The sequence below is a fragment of the Amblyraja radiata genome, chromosome 2 (assembly GCF_010909765.2).
Source record: "Amblyraja radiata isolate CabotCenter1 chromosome 2, sAmbRad1.1.pri, whole genome shotgun sequence".
Classification (NCBI taxonomy): domain Eukaryota; kingdom Metazoa; phylum Chordata; class Chondrichthyes; order Rajiformes; family Rajidae; genus Amblyraja; species Amblyraja radiata.
In genome coordinates, this window is record NC_045957.1 from 107409095 (window position 1) to 107422452 (window position 13358).

At 42.9% G+C, this 13358-nt stretch overlaps 1 protein-coding gene across 2 annotated transcripts in view; it reads right to left on the reverse strand.

The window, feature by feature from the left end:
* Window positions 1-7696: 7696 nt before the first annotated feature.
* Window positions 7697-13358, reverse strand: part of cfap69 (cilia and flagella associated protein 69) — a 110075-nt gene continuing 104413 nt past the window's right edge. For both annotated transcript variants that reach the window (XM_033013100.1, XM_033013110.1), the window contains 2 exons: window positions 12852-12956; window positions 7697-8330 (listed from right to left, as the gene is read on the reverse strand). In XM_033013100.1, the coding sequence (XP_032868991.1) occupies window positions 8166-8330; window positions 12852-12956 (270 nt within the window). In that variant the 3' untranslated portion in view covers window positions 7697-8165. The remainder of the gene's footprint in view (window positions 8331-12851; window positions 12957-13358) is intronic.

A 13358-nucleotide genomic window follows, 5' to 3' on the forward strand; every position in this document is an offset into this window, starting at 1 on the left:
ACAGAAAATCTGAATTGTTTCTAGTTCATTACTGGGAAACTGCACGTGTGCACTACAATATGTTACTCTTTAAACAAATAAATCTACTTCTGTAGGGATTAGTAAATATGACACAAAATGCTGGAGTAACTCAGCAGGACAGGCAGCATCTCTGGCGAGAAGGAATGGATGACGTTTTGAGTCGAGACCCTTCTTCAGACTCGACCCGAAACATCACCCATTCCTTCTCTCCAGAGATGCTGCCTGTCCCGCTGAATTACTCCAGCATTTTGTGTCTACCTTCGATTTAAACCAGCATCTGCAGTTCTTTCCTACACAGTAAATTTGACACCATGGAGGTCAGCCCATACAATATTTTTTTAATAAAGAAATGTGCGAACAATTTTGTAATTCCAGTTAATTTTTTCACGGGGTCAAAAAAGTGCACCATATTATTTGTAGTTTAATGTCCAAAAAGTTCAAATAAGAGTAAATAACATAACATAATCAGAGACAGTGGGTAATGATGGAGTGTGAGTAAGGTATTGGAATAAAAGTTTAAAAAAATGCTGTAAACACTCAACAGGTCAGGCAGCACCCAAGGAGATATAAACAAAGTTAATATTTCAGGTTGCTATCTTTCAATCACAACTCAAGTCTTACATAGCTAGAGGTATGAAGGTGTTTTGAAGATTTTTCTTAAATGGTTTCAGTTTGTTGATTTAAGCTAAATGGTATTGTTGGTTCATTCATGACTTGTAGTTTGTGCGAAAGTCCTGTTGTATTGTTGTATATACATACATAAAAACTAAACATACTAAAAAACAGTGTTGTTGGAGCGGTGGGGGTGGGGGGGGGGGGGGGGGGGGGGGAAGAGGATTGATACAGGTAAATGGAAAATAAGAATTCATATAGAAATGAAAACCTATAGGATTATCAGAAGTTTTTGAAGAGATTGGGGAAGGAATCATGTGGAGTGATGGATTTAGATTTTGACAGCAATTTTGATTTTGAATGAAATAATCTTGAAATGGTATGTCAGTTAAGAGACAAATGATAAATTGACAATCAGAGATATCTCAAGCCTTCTTTGGGTTGGAATGTCGTTATGCAATCCTCCATTGACTTCTGTTGAGGTTATGACAGCCAGTGTGTTCTGCTCTTTTAAGGATGTTATAATGGAGTTTATCTCTCCTGAATAGATATCATACGAAAAGTCTACGAAAATAAATAATGCCCCTTTCCTCATTCTACAATTTTATATAAAATTTGTATCAGCAGTGTAAGCCCAAAATGTATAATATATTTGCACAATAGTCAGTTCCAAGTGATGAACATGTTTATCTCTGCCCTGCACATAATACATGCAAACTACCGTTCACAAAGGACTTAATTAGCAACTCCTACTAATTATCATAAAAAATTGCCAAATGAAATATTCAATTTCTTGTATTGTTGATGTCATATCAATGATTATGTTATAGCTTTTGATTTGTTAAAATCAATGTTTTATAACAGCTTTAACTTTGTATGAAAATGAAAATAATTTAGTGAATAAAGTATTAAGATTGTTTATATAACCTATAATTTTGTTAATTAGTTATCTAAAATTTGCAAACATTTAGAGTTTGACATTTGAAAGATTTGATCATTTTAATCAACTTAAAGAGGGATGACAAATCAGATGCGTTTGTGACAACAAAGTTTGATTACATTATTCTGAGCTAATCAAAATTACAGGCTATAAAAATAAATCTGCCATTCCCTACCTTCAAGAACTAAAATTAAATGACTCAAACTGATTTGAATAATATTTTATATATGTTCTCTTTGTCCTCTACTAGTCATCATTTTCAGATTTGGTGGAACAGCATTCTATGATTTTATTATTATCAATCCAGACATGGTCAAATAACCAACAGTAAAGGGGCTGCCCCACTTGGGCGACCTAATCCGCGAGTTAAGAAGTGTCTTCGACCTTCAATCTCGAGGGCACACGCCTGGGAAACCTCGAGCTGGATCGACCGTCAGCGTTGAAACCGTGAGCTGGATCGACCGACCGCGCACACAAACACATCGCAAAGGCGGGGGCCAGGGAAAGCGGGGGAGCGCTCTCTGAAATTCACACCGTGATGAAGAGGAAGGTAAAACGGCTGCACAGTAATAGTAAGTCCTTTAGAGAGCGCGGAGGGGAGGGGGAGGGGGGGGAGAAGAAGGGGAAGAGGGGGAGAGAGAAGGGGGAGAGAGAAGGGGGAGAGAGAAGGGGGGAGAGAGAAGGGGGGGAGAGAAGGGGGGAGAGAGAAGGGGGGAGAGAGAAGGGGGAGAGAGAAGGGGGGAGAGAGAAGGGGGGAGAGAGAAGGGGGAGAGAGAAGGGGGGAGAGGAGAGTGAGGGGGGGGGAGAAGGGGGGAGAAGGGAGGGGGGAGAAGGGGTGGAGGGAGAAGAAGGGGAAGAGGGGGAGAGAGAAGGGGGGAGAAATTCACACCGTGATGAAGAGGAAGGTAAAAAGGCTGCACAGTAACGGTAAGTCCTTTAGAGAGCGCGGAGGGGAGGGGGAGGAGAAGGGGAAGAGAGAAGGGGGGGGAGAGAGAAGGGGGGGGGAGAGAGAAGGGGGGGGGAGAGAAGGGGGGGAGAGAGAAGGGGGAGAGAGAGAAGGGGGGGAGAGAGAAGGGGAGAGAGAGAAGGGGAGAGAGAGAAGGGGGAGAGAGAGAGAAGGGTGAGAGAGAAGGGTGGGAGAGAAGGGTGAGAGAGAGAAGGGGGAGAGAGAGAAGGGGAGAGAGAAGGGGGAGAGGAGAGTGAGGGGGGGAGGAGAGTGAGGGGGGAGAGGAGAGTAAGGGGGGGGAGAGAGAAGGGGGGAGGGAGAAGGGGGGAGAGGGAGAAGGGGGGAGAGGGAGAAGGGGGGAGAGGGAGAAGGGGGGAGAGGGAGAAGGGGGCAGAGGTAGAAGGGGGGAGAGGGAGAAGGGGGGAGAGGGAGAAGGGGGAGAGGGAGAAGGGGGGGGAGGGAGAAGGGGGGGAAGGGAGAGGGGGGGAGAGAGAAGGGGGGGGAGAGAGGGAGGAACGGGGGGGAGAGAGAAGGGGGGAGAAGGAGTGGAGACACTTTTAAGAAGTATAATAAAGTTTAGCGGGCATTTTACTTACTGGTAGGTTTTCCTTGGTCCTGAAAACTCCAATGAGCCAATCAAAATGCCCGGTCAGTGAAGGAGATTGCCTAAGGCTGCCCTCGACTGCCTGTAACTAAATAGCGACCCCACTCCACTGCACTACGAGCTGAAAAGAACCATGCCAACCAAATTTTACTCGCGAACATTTTTTCAACATGTTGAAAAAATTTCCGCGACCTAGCTGAGGCCACGAGTATTCGGGAACTTCCCTCGAGCATGAAGGAGAGTTCCAGGGACCTCATAGGACCTCCTAGGACCACGTGTCAACAATGCTGCAAGTTTGAAAGTTGAAGACTTCTAAACTCGCAGATTAGGTCGCCCAAGTGGGACAGCCCCTTAATGGCTTTACCTCCATCACCCACAATGTTATCTCTGGCATTCTCCAAGGATCCATTCTTTTTTTCATCTCCTCTTATTTTCATCTATTATCTGCTTCCTAAAATTACAACCAAAAACACTTGCATTTTCTCCAGGTACAATGATAACACCTCAGCCATTTCTAAATTACCAGGTTGTTTATTTAACGTACATTATTGTCAATAAACACCAGTAAGCCTATGCATGTCCTCCGATTATGTTGTCTGACCTGCTGAGTTACTCCAGTACTTTGTGTTCTAGGAAGACAGAAGCCATTGTTTCATTCCATTTCAGGGGTGGGAGATTGCAACCTTCACGTGGTCCGCCCTGTTTCAACTAATGCAATCAACCTGGCATGCACAATCACATAAGATCAAATAGAACAAGTTGTCCTACAACTTTAGGCTGTGCACACCATACGCAAGAAGAAGATTACATGTCATAACATTTTCTGTAGCCAATGTCCACCCATCTAGCTTGGAAACTTTAGAAAATAAAACAAAATTGTTCATGAACTTGATACCATATTTGACCACATTGAAATGGACCTCAGATTTGTGACCCGAATGAGACCACCTGTATAATTGCCTCCCTTCACCCCATCCACAACTTGCTCCAGAAGCCCTCAATCATGACCTTCTTACCCCCAGGTAGACAAAAAGCTGGACTAACTCAGTGGGACAGGTAGCATCTCTGGAGGGAAGGAAAGGGTGACGTTTCGTTTCGAGACCTTTCTTCAGACTTCTTACCCCCAGATTTGTCTATATCAATACACTCTTAGCTGAGCATTTTTGATACAACTCTCCATAAATTTGAGGTAATCTAATGGGCCTGTCCCACTTACGTGACTTTTTCGGCGATTGCCGCCACCCATCATAGGTCATTGCAGGTTGCTGAAAATTTTCAACATTTTGAAAATCCAACGGCGACCTGAACAAGGTACGACTCTTTGGGCGACTACTCACGATCATACAGGCTTCACCCCGCGACATGTCGCCGGGGTGTTGCCTGTATGGTCGTGAGTAGTCTCCTCAGTCGCCCAAAGAGTCGTAGAATCTTTCTGGTCGCGCTGGATTTTCAACATGTTGAAAATTTTCGGCGACCTGCAACGACCTATGACGGGTACCGGCAGTCGCCGAAAAAGTCGTGTTAGTGGGACAGGCCCATAAACCACTACTAATTTCCCCCATCACACCCGTGCTTTCTGGGCAACACCCACTCCTGGTTAAATGAAATCTCAATTAAAAAAAATTATCCTTTTTTAATTTCTCCACAGATTAACCCTTCCCAACCTTTGTAATTTTCCTGCATGCCTGGACATCAATTTCTGTTTTAATAACACTCACATTAAACACCTTTTCTTAAATTTACACTGAAGATGCTAGACAGATGGTCACTGTTATTGTGATTGTAAACTAAAATATATTAACTGTTAATGGTTATCATTCTTGTCCAAGATCCATTTTAAACTTTAATTATACATCGTACCACCTTTACAATGGAAATGTTGAGCGAATATTAAAAAAACACCTATTCTATCACTCTTACTTCATTGGGAATGGAAAGTTTGTCACTGTCATGTAGTGAGTTACTAGTACCTTATGTGGGAATTACTTGCCACACTTTAAATCACTATTTCATCCCCTCTCTAACCTTCTGTCAGTGGCCTCATGCACTGTTACAACAAAGCCCAACCCAAGATCAAGGAACGGTGTCTCATAGAAACATAGAAAATAGGTGCAGGAGTAGGCCATTCGGCCCTTCGAGCCTGCACCGCCATTCAATATGATCATGGCTGATCATTTTGCATCTGAGCAGGTTGCAGCTTGCAGGAATCAATATTGAATTCTTCAACTCTCTACTCTTGCTTTTGGATCACCTAGTTTCACCCTATCCACAGATGCTGCCAAACCTGCTGAGTATGCCCAATATTATTTTGTTGTTATTTCAAACTTCCAACATCTGCAGTTCTTTTTGTTGATTTTCAGACCTGATCAATTGATACCTAACAGATCCAGATATAATGGATGAAAATTTCCAACTTAATGATCTTTGGGCTACACCCAATGGTAGGCACCCTGATGGTGAAGAGTATGGTGCTCAGGAATATCAGGGGGAAATTTCCAATCTGTGGCTTCGATATATTTCCATAGCATATAAAACAGTGCAGCCTTTTGACCCACTATGTCTGCACAAACCATGAAGCCAATTAAAATAATTGCATTTTACTGCACATGGTCTGTATCACTCTATTCCCTATATGTTCATGTGTGTCTAATGCTTCTTAAATGTTGCTACTATACAGTATCTCCTACCACCTCCTATGGCAGTGAGTTCAAGGAACCTATTGCTCCCTGTTAAAAACTTGCCTTGCATCAGTAGGAACAGAATTAGGCCATTCAGCCCATTAAGTCTACTCTGCCATTCAATCATGGCTGATCTATCTGATTGCACATTTTCTTTAAACTTTTGCTCTCTCATTTTAAACCTTTGTCACCTAGTATTTGACATTTCCATCCATAAAAAGACTGAATATTTACCCTATCAATACCTCTCACAATTGTACATACTTTTTTCAAGTTGCCTCTCAGTCTCTGATACTCCAGCGAAAACAATCCAAGTTAGTCCAAACTCTCCTCATAGTTAATACCCTCCAATTCAGGCAAAAAATAAACAAAAAAAAAGAATTAGGAAAATGCAAGGACACACAAAATAATGTGTTGGTGAAGATGTTGTTAGGAGTTGTCATGATGTCTTGTTTGTGGGCCTTAAGTCATAATTTTACCTCGGGTACCACTGAATCACCATCATGCTTTTTACAACGTTTTACATTTTATATTAATTACCTTAAGGAAATGAAAGTATGGATGTTAACTTTTCTGATTAAATAAGATATTTAAAAAAAAAGGAAACTGTGAAAAGGAGGCTACAAGGGAGGTTGAGTGATTGAGAACTGACCTGCGAAATGGAGTATAATGTGAGATGACATGTCTTTGTCCATATTTAAAGAGAACAATGAAAGAAAACATCAAAATTGTGCGATATCGCAGAACTCTGAGGTGCATTACTTATAGCGCAGGTGAATGAGGATGATCTTAGAGAGGTGCACAAATTCATGAGAGAAATAGATCGGGTAAATGCAGAGTCTTTACCCCAGAGTTGAGCAATCGCGAGCCAGATGGCATAGGTTTAAGGTAAGGGGGGAAAGATTTAATAGGATCCTGAGGGGTAACGTTTTTACACAAAGGGTGGTGGGTGTATGGAATAAGCTGCTGGAGGAGGTAGTTAAGGCAGAAACTATTGCAACGTGTAAGAAACAATTAGACAGGTATATGGATAGATAGGTTTACAGGGATATGGGGCAAACATAAGCAGGTGGGACTAGTTTAGATGGAACATGTTGGTCAGTGTGAACAAGTTGGGCCGAAGGGCCTGTTTCCATGCCGTATGGTATTATGCATCTGGTACAGCGAGTGATTGGAAAGCTCTCCGAATGCTATTATATATTGAGGATTTAGTTGAGATCCAGGGATAGAAGAGCAGGTATTATGTTGTACAGAAGTCATGGCCTTGTTTCCTGGCAACACTTCCTTAATGATTGACAACTTTTGATGTGTGTCTGACATGGAAACCATATCAGATATGAAAACAGAACTCAAACTGGGAAATGATCGATATTGCCTTTTGCTACTGGAATAGTTTTTTTTCAATAGTGTATTGCTGAAATATACAGCACATCACCATAGAATTTTAGGGCTGACATTTTTCCACATGGTTCTCGTGAAAATTATTGTTGATGCATGTTCACTCTACACTAACACCCTTGTTTTGCAAATAAAATAGAATTACAAATGTCACAGAAGAAACCAAATTATCTTTCCAATTCCACTTTGTATTCTTTAGGGTACAGTGGATCATGAACTGTTAAAAGTAATTTCTGCCTCTACCTCCCTGTCAGGCAGTCCATACCCCACAATAACAAAACATGGTTTAGAAATAAAGCTCCACAGTATTGAACAATTATGGTATATCACTAGATCTGGATGAATCTTTTGATCAAAAAGTGCTGGAGTAACTCAGGGGTCAGGCAGCATATCTCGAATACATGGATAGTAATATTTTGGTTCGGGACCCTTCTTTAAAGAAGAGTCCCGAATTGAAACATCACCTGTCCATGTCCTCCAGAGTTGCTCTTTGACCCCCAAATTAATCCAGCACTTGTATTTCTTTTTTGGAAACCAGCATCTGCAGTTCTTTGTGTCTTAATCTTTGGATCATCTGATTTGAAGCATCCCAAAAAAATCTTGGCATTAAATGGAATTCAAATTCATTTGTTCTCAGTAATGAACTAAAATGAAACATACTTGAATCACTGAACTCTTCAGCCAAGTTCTTGCATATAGGTTTTTCAACAGAACCAGGATATTAAGTTGACCTGTTTTTACTACAGCGGTTGTATGGTCTACCTAGTTCTCCATTTCCTTTCTGTCTCTGTTTCACTTTGCTGCATAATGGTCTTTCGCTGTTTTATAAATCACTGACTGTATACTCTAAGCAAATGCGCTTAAATGACTGGTTATCCATGAATAATATGTTGTTCAGAATTTTTTTTAAACTAAAAGTCAAACGCAATCTCCAAGCATTGATTTATTGTAATTGATATTGTGCACTTATTTTACAGGAGCAGGACATGTCTTAACTTGCGCATTATTTGCAGCATCTACATTTTTCTTCGATACACCTCCTTTGGAAGTTTCAAGATTTTCATGGGATAATGAATCTTCTAAAAACTGCGGTGGTGTACTTTCCATTGAGATCAAACGGCCCCAGAAACCCTGATGCAAAAGTAAAACACATATATTCATCACTGAGCTGCCAGTGTACTCTGCTCATGATAAAACCTGATTATCGAATTAAACTAAACTTTGGTTTAACTACTTAGTTGTGCCCATGTTGGAGAGACATACAAAGATAGAACAAAGTAAATCATATAATTACATTTCTTGAAAAAAATTAAACAAAGGTACCATGGTGCTTTTTAAATTATTCATGGTAAATTCACATAGAAACATAGAAAATAGGTGTAGGAGTAGGCCATTCGGCTCTTCGAGCCTGCACCGCCATTCAATATGATCATGGCTGATCATCCAACTCAGTATCCTGTACCTGCCTTCTCTCCATACCCCTGATCCCTTTTGCCACAAGGGCCACATCTAACATCCTCTTAAATATAGCCAATGAACTGGCCTCAACTACCTTCTGTGGCAGAGAATTCCAGAGATTCACCACTCTCAGTGTGAATTTTTTTTTTCTCATCTCGGTCCTAAAAGATTTCTCCCTTATCCTTAAACTGTGACCCCTTCTTCTGGACTTCCCCAACATCGGGAACAATCTTCCTGCATCTAGCCTGTCCAACCCCTTAAGAATTTTGTAAGTTTCTATAAGATCCCCCCTCAATCTTCTAAATTCTAGCGAGTACAAGCCGAGTCTATCCAGTCTTTCTTCATATGAAAGTCCTGACATCCCAGGAATCAGTCTGGTGAACCTTCTCTGTACTCCCTCTATGGCAAGAATGTCTTTCCTCAGATTAGGAGACCAAAACTGTACACAATACTCCAGGTGTGGTCTCACCAAGACCCTGTACAACTGCAGTAGAACCTCCCTGCTCCTATACTCAAATTCTATTGCTATGAATGCTAACATACCATTCGCTTTCGTCACTGCCTGCTGCACCTGCATGCCTACTTTCAATGACTGGTGTACCATGACACCCAGGTCTCGTTGCATCTCCCCCTTTCCTAATCGGCCACCATTCAGATAATAGTCTAGTTTCCTGTTTTTGCCACCAAAGTGGATAACCTCACATTTATCCACATTATACTGCATCTGCCATGCATTTGCCCACTCACCCAGCCTATCCAAGTCACCTTGCAGCCTCCTAGCATCCTCCTCACAGCTAACACTGCCCCCCAGCTTCGTGTCATCCGCAAACTTGGAGATGTTGCATTCAATTCCCTCGTCCAAATCATTAATATATATTGTAAATAGCTGGGGTCCCAGCACTGAGCCTTGCGGTACCCCACTAGTCACCACCTGCCATTGTGAAAAGGACCCGTTTACTCCTACTCTTTGCTTCCAGTCTGCCAGCCAGTTCTCTATCCACATCAATACTGAACACCCCAATACCGTGTGCTTTAAGTTTGTATACTAATCTCTTATGTGGGACCTCCAATGATTATGTAATCATCCAACTCAGTATCCCGTACCTGCCTTCTCTCCATACCCCCTGATCCCTTTAGCCACAAGGGCCACATCTAACTCATCTATAGCCAATGAACTGGCCTCAACTACCTTCTGTGGCAGAGAGTTCCAGAGATTCACCACTCTCTGTGTGAAAAAATGTTTTTCTCATCTCGGTCCTAAAGGATTTCCCCTCTATCCTTAAGCTGTGACCCCTTGTCCTGGACTTCCCCAACATCGGGAACAATCTTCCTGCATCTAGCCTGTCCAACCCCTTAAGAATTTTGTAAGTTTCTATAAGATCCCCCCTCAATCTCCTAAATTCTAGCGAGTACAAGCCGAGTCTATCCAGTCTTTCTTTATATGAAAGTCCTGACATCCCAGAAATCAGTCTGGTGAACCTTCTCTGCACTCCCTCTATGGCAAGAATGTCCTTCCTCAGATTTGGAGACCAAAACTGTACGCAATACTCCAGGTGTGGTCTCACCAAGACCCTGTACAACTGCAGTAGAACCTCCCTGCTCCTATACTCAAATCCTTTGGGTTTATTTATTTATTTATTTATGTATTAGTTATTTATATATAGTTTAATCCTATATATTTTTCTATATATTATTTATTAGTTATTTATATATAGTTTGATCCTATATATTTTTCATTGTAGTGTATGGCTTAATGTTCATTTAAAAAAATATTGTTATCTTATATAAATCAAAAATACAGGACAATTTGAAAACATGCAGTAGGTTTGACGGTATTCATGGAAAGAAGACAGATTAGCTATTCTTTAATGGGCACTTTTTCTGAACTTTAATAGCTAACAATTCAATAAAGGGTTGTTCTATTGCACTTGAAAGAGAGACAAAATACATTTAGTCTAAGATGTGTTGAGGAATTGGACTAACTGATGCCAATTAATGTGGATAAATATAGTTCATCCACATTTAAGAGGTGTTGGCTGCTTTTTGCTAAGTTGTTTTGCAACTGCCATAGTTTAGTATGCCATGGTTCAATACATTCCCAGGGGCCCACCATTCACATGGCCTGGTTTGACCTTCCAAAATACACCAGCTCTTACTACTCTAAATTAAATTCCATTAGCCATTCCTTGGCCCAGCAAGTCACATTATAACCATACTCAGCCAATTCCTACTATAATAAGTGAGTTCGGTATTCCGACTGCGCATGCCCAGGTCATAGGTCACTAGCCCAGGTCATAGGTCACAATAGGTGGTGCTGCATTGTGTGCAGGCTTGCGTTTCGTCCGTGGTTGGGGTCGGCCCTCCGTCGCTGCGGGTGCTGTTGAGTTGCTGTTGGGCCATCCCCGTCCCCTCCCCAGTGTCCTGTCCAAGTCCGGAGGTGTCCGGTGGCCCTGGGCTGGCTCCAACTCGGCTCTGCCTGTCCCGCCAGGTTGGCTGGCAGTCCTCCACCTCCACTCACCTCCCCTCAGTCCAACACCAAGATCCTGCTGAAAATGGGCAGCCGCCGGCCCTGCTCGAAGACCGGCGATTCCAGGAGCCGCTGCTGCTGGAGTCGTCCTGGTCGGAGAGAGAGTCTGCGGATGGGCTCCTGCCGGCCAGGGGCAGGCCGGGCGCCCGCTGGAGCTGCTGGTGGTGCTGGCGGCAGCAGCAACCTCCTCTCCCTCCCTTGCCCAGCCCCAAGCCCAGAGTCCGGGTCAGCTCCAACTCCATGTCAGGGCAGAAGGCCGCCCGCAGCGCAGCCCAGTCGAGCGCTGAGCCAGAGGAGGCAGAGCCCAGGCTGGCGCAGGCAAGGTCGGGGTCCTCGCTCCTCCTCGGCGTTGTGCATGAAGTGGCAGCGGGTACCGTAGGGGCAGAAGCCGGTGGTGAGGAAGATGCAGCACGGCTCTGTCTTGTCCTTGGGGTGGCGGCTGAGGGAGTGCAGCTCGGCCAGGCCGTGGGCGAACTGGCACATCGCTGTAGCGACCCATTAGGGAGCGGGTTCCTCTGGAGTCGGAGCGGGATTGGGCTGGAGTTGCCACTTCTTCTCCGCGCTGACTGTGGGCCTGGGGCCGCTGGTCCGGGCTGTCGGTTTGCCCAGCGGGAGAGGCAGAGGTGAGCTGGGGTTGGCGCTTCTCCGTGCTGGCTGTGGGCCTGGGGGCCCGTGTCCCGTTGGTCCGGCCGTTTCCGGGTGCCCGCCGGGCGAGGATGGGACACTTCAGTGGGGGAATGGGGACGGTTCAGTGGAGGTTCGGCAACGCTTGCGGCGCCGGGAACTTGGGGTTCGATCCTGGCTGCGGATGAGGCACGGGTCTGTGTTCGCGTAGTTGCCGAGAATGTTTCCGCGTTTTTCAGAATACCGAACTCGCTTATTCTTAACTATCTTACCCCTCTTCTCAACTATCTTCACAATTTACAATACCACCTCACGCAATATGTAGAGGACCCCACAAGGGAGCAAAGCTTGATCTATTCTTTGGAAATTAGGAAGGGTAAGTGATTGAAATGTCCTTGGAGGGATATGGGCCGAACATGGGACTAATGTAGTTGGGGCATGTTGGCCGGTGTGGGCAAGTTGGGCTGAATGCCTGTTTTCACGCTGTAAGACACGATGACTCTATAACAGTTGCTAGTCAAGAGCCCATAAAGTTTCAAACCATACAAAGGTGCTCTTTAAATATCATTTTATAAAATACACATTTGGGAATTGCAGAACCATTTTAGCTGGTGGGATAAAAGTGAATCTTTATTTTGATGTAAATACTAGGATTTTGTATTAATTTGAAACAGTCAATGAATGGATGATTTTAATATGCTTATCTACAAACTGGTGGGCATTTGGAACAAAACATGGTTAGGAATGAAATAGATGGACACGTAATATAAAGACATTATTCTAATAATTAGTCAATGGTATTATTTAAGGATATCTCACGAGAAGATATCTTTACTACCCCACCCTCGCTAGTAGAATTAATGAATAGCAATATATAATGTATTACTTAATTGGTACTTAAACTTAAGTTGATAACTGTCAATAGTTTGTCGCATATGAAACAGAGAATGTTGAAAATACTTAGCACATTGGCAACATCTGTGTAGATAGAAACAGAATTAATGTTTCAGATAAATTAGTGTTCTCATGTGATAATTACTTACGGTTGTACATAAACCTGCAATTTCAGGCTGGTGGAAAATGTAGCCATATTGTTTTTTCGTAGTCCTCGAAGATTGGATAGATTGTTCTTGAAATGTTTTAGCTTTCTAAAACCAGAAAGATAATCTGAAATGTTATCTGATAGAAGTTGTAAGAAATGGCACAATTATTGTAGCGGCAGTTTTTACAACGTCTCAAAGTTCAACCTTCATAACTCATAACTATCTCATAATTTTCTGGTCTTAATCGTCGTTCCATTCATGTCATATAAATCATAAAAACTTCTTCTTGTATAAGTACATTGTCTGACAAGATATACATGTCCCAATCATGCTCGTGGTCATGGTAGAAAACTGTTTCATTCCATGGCCCGACATCAAACTAAAACTAATCATCTAAGAGTGTGCGTCATAATCCTCTAGCCAAAAACACGCCCCAGACTACGTATAAAATCCCACCCACATTAACACAGGCAAATAATAATTACACATGACTATAATAAACTTACT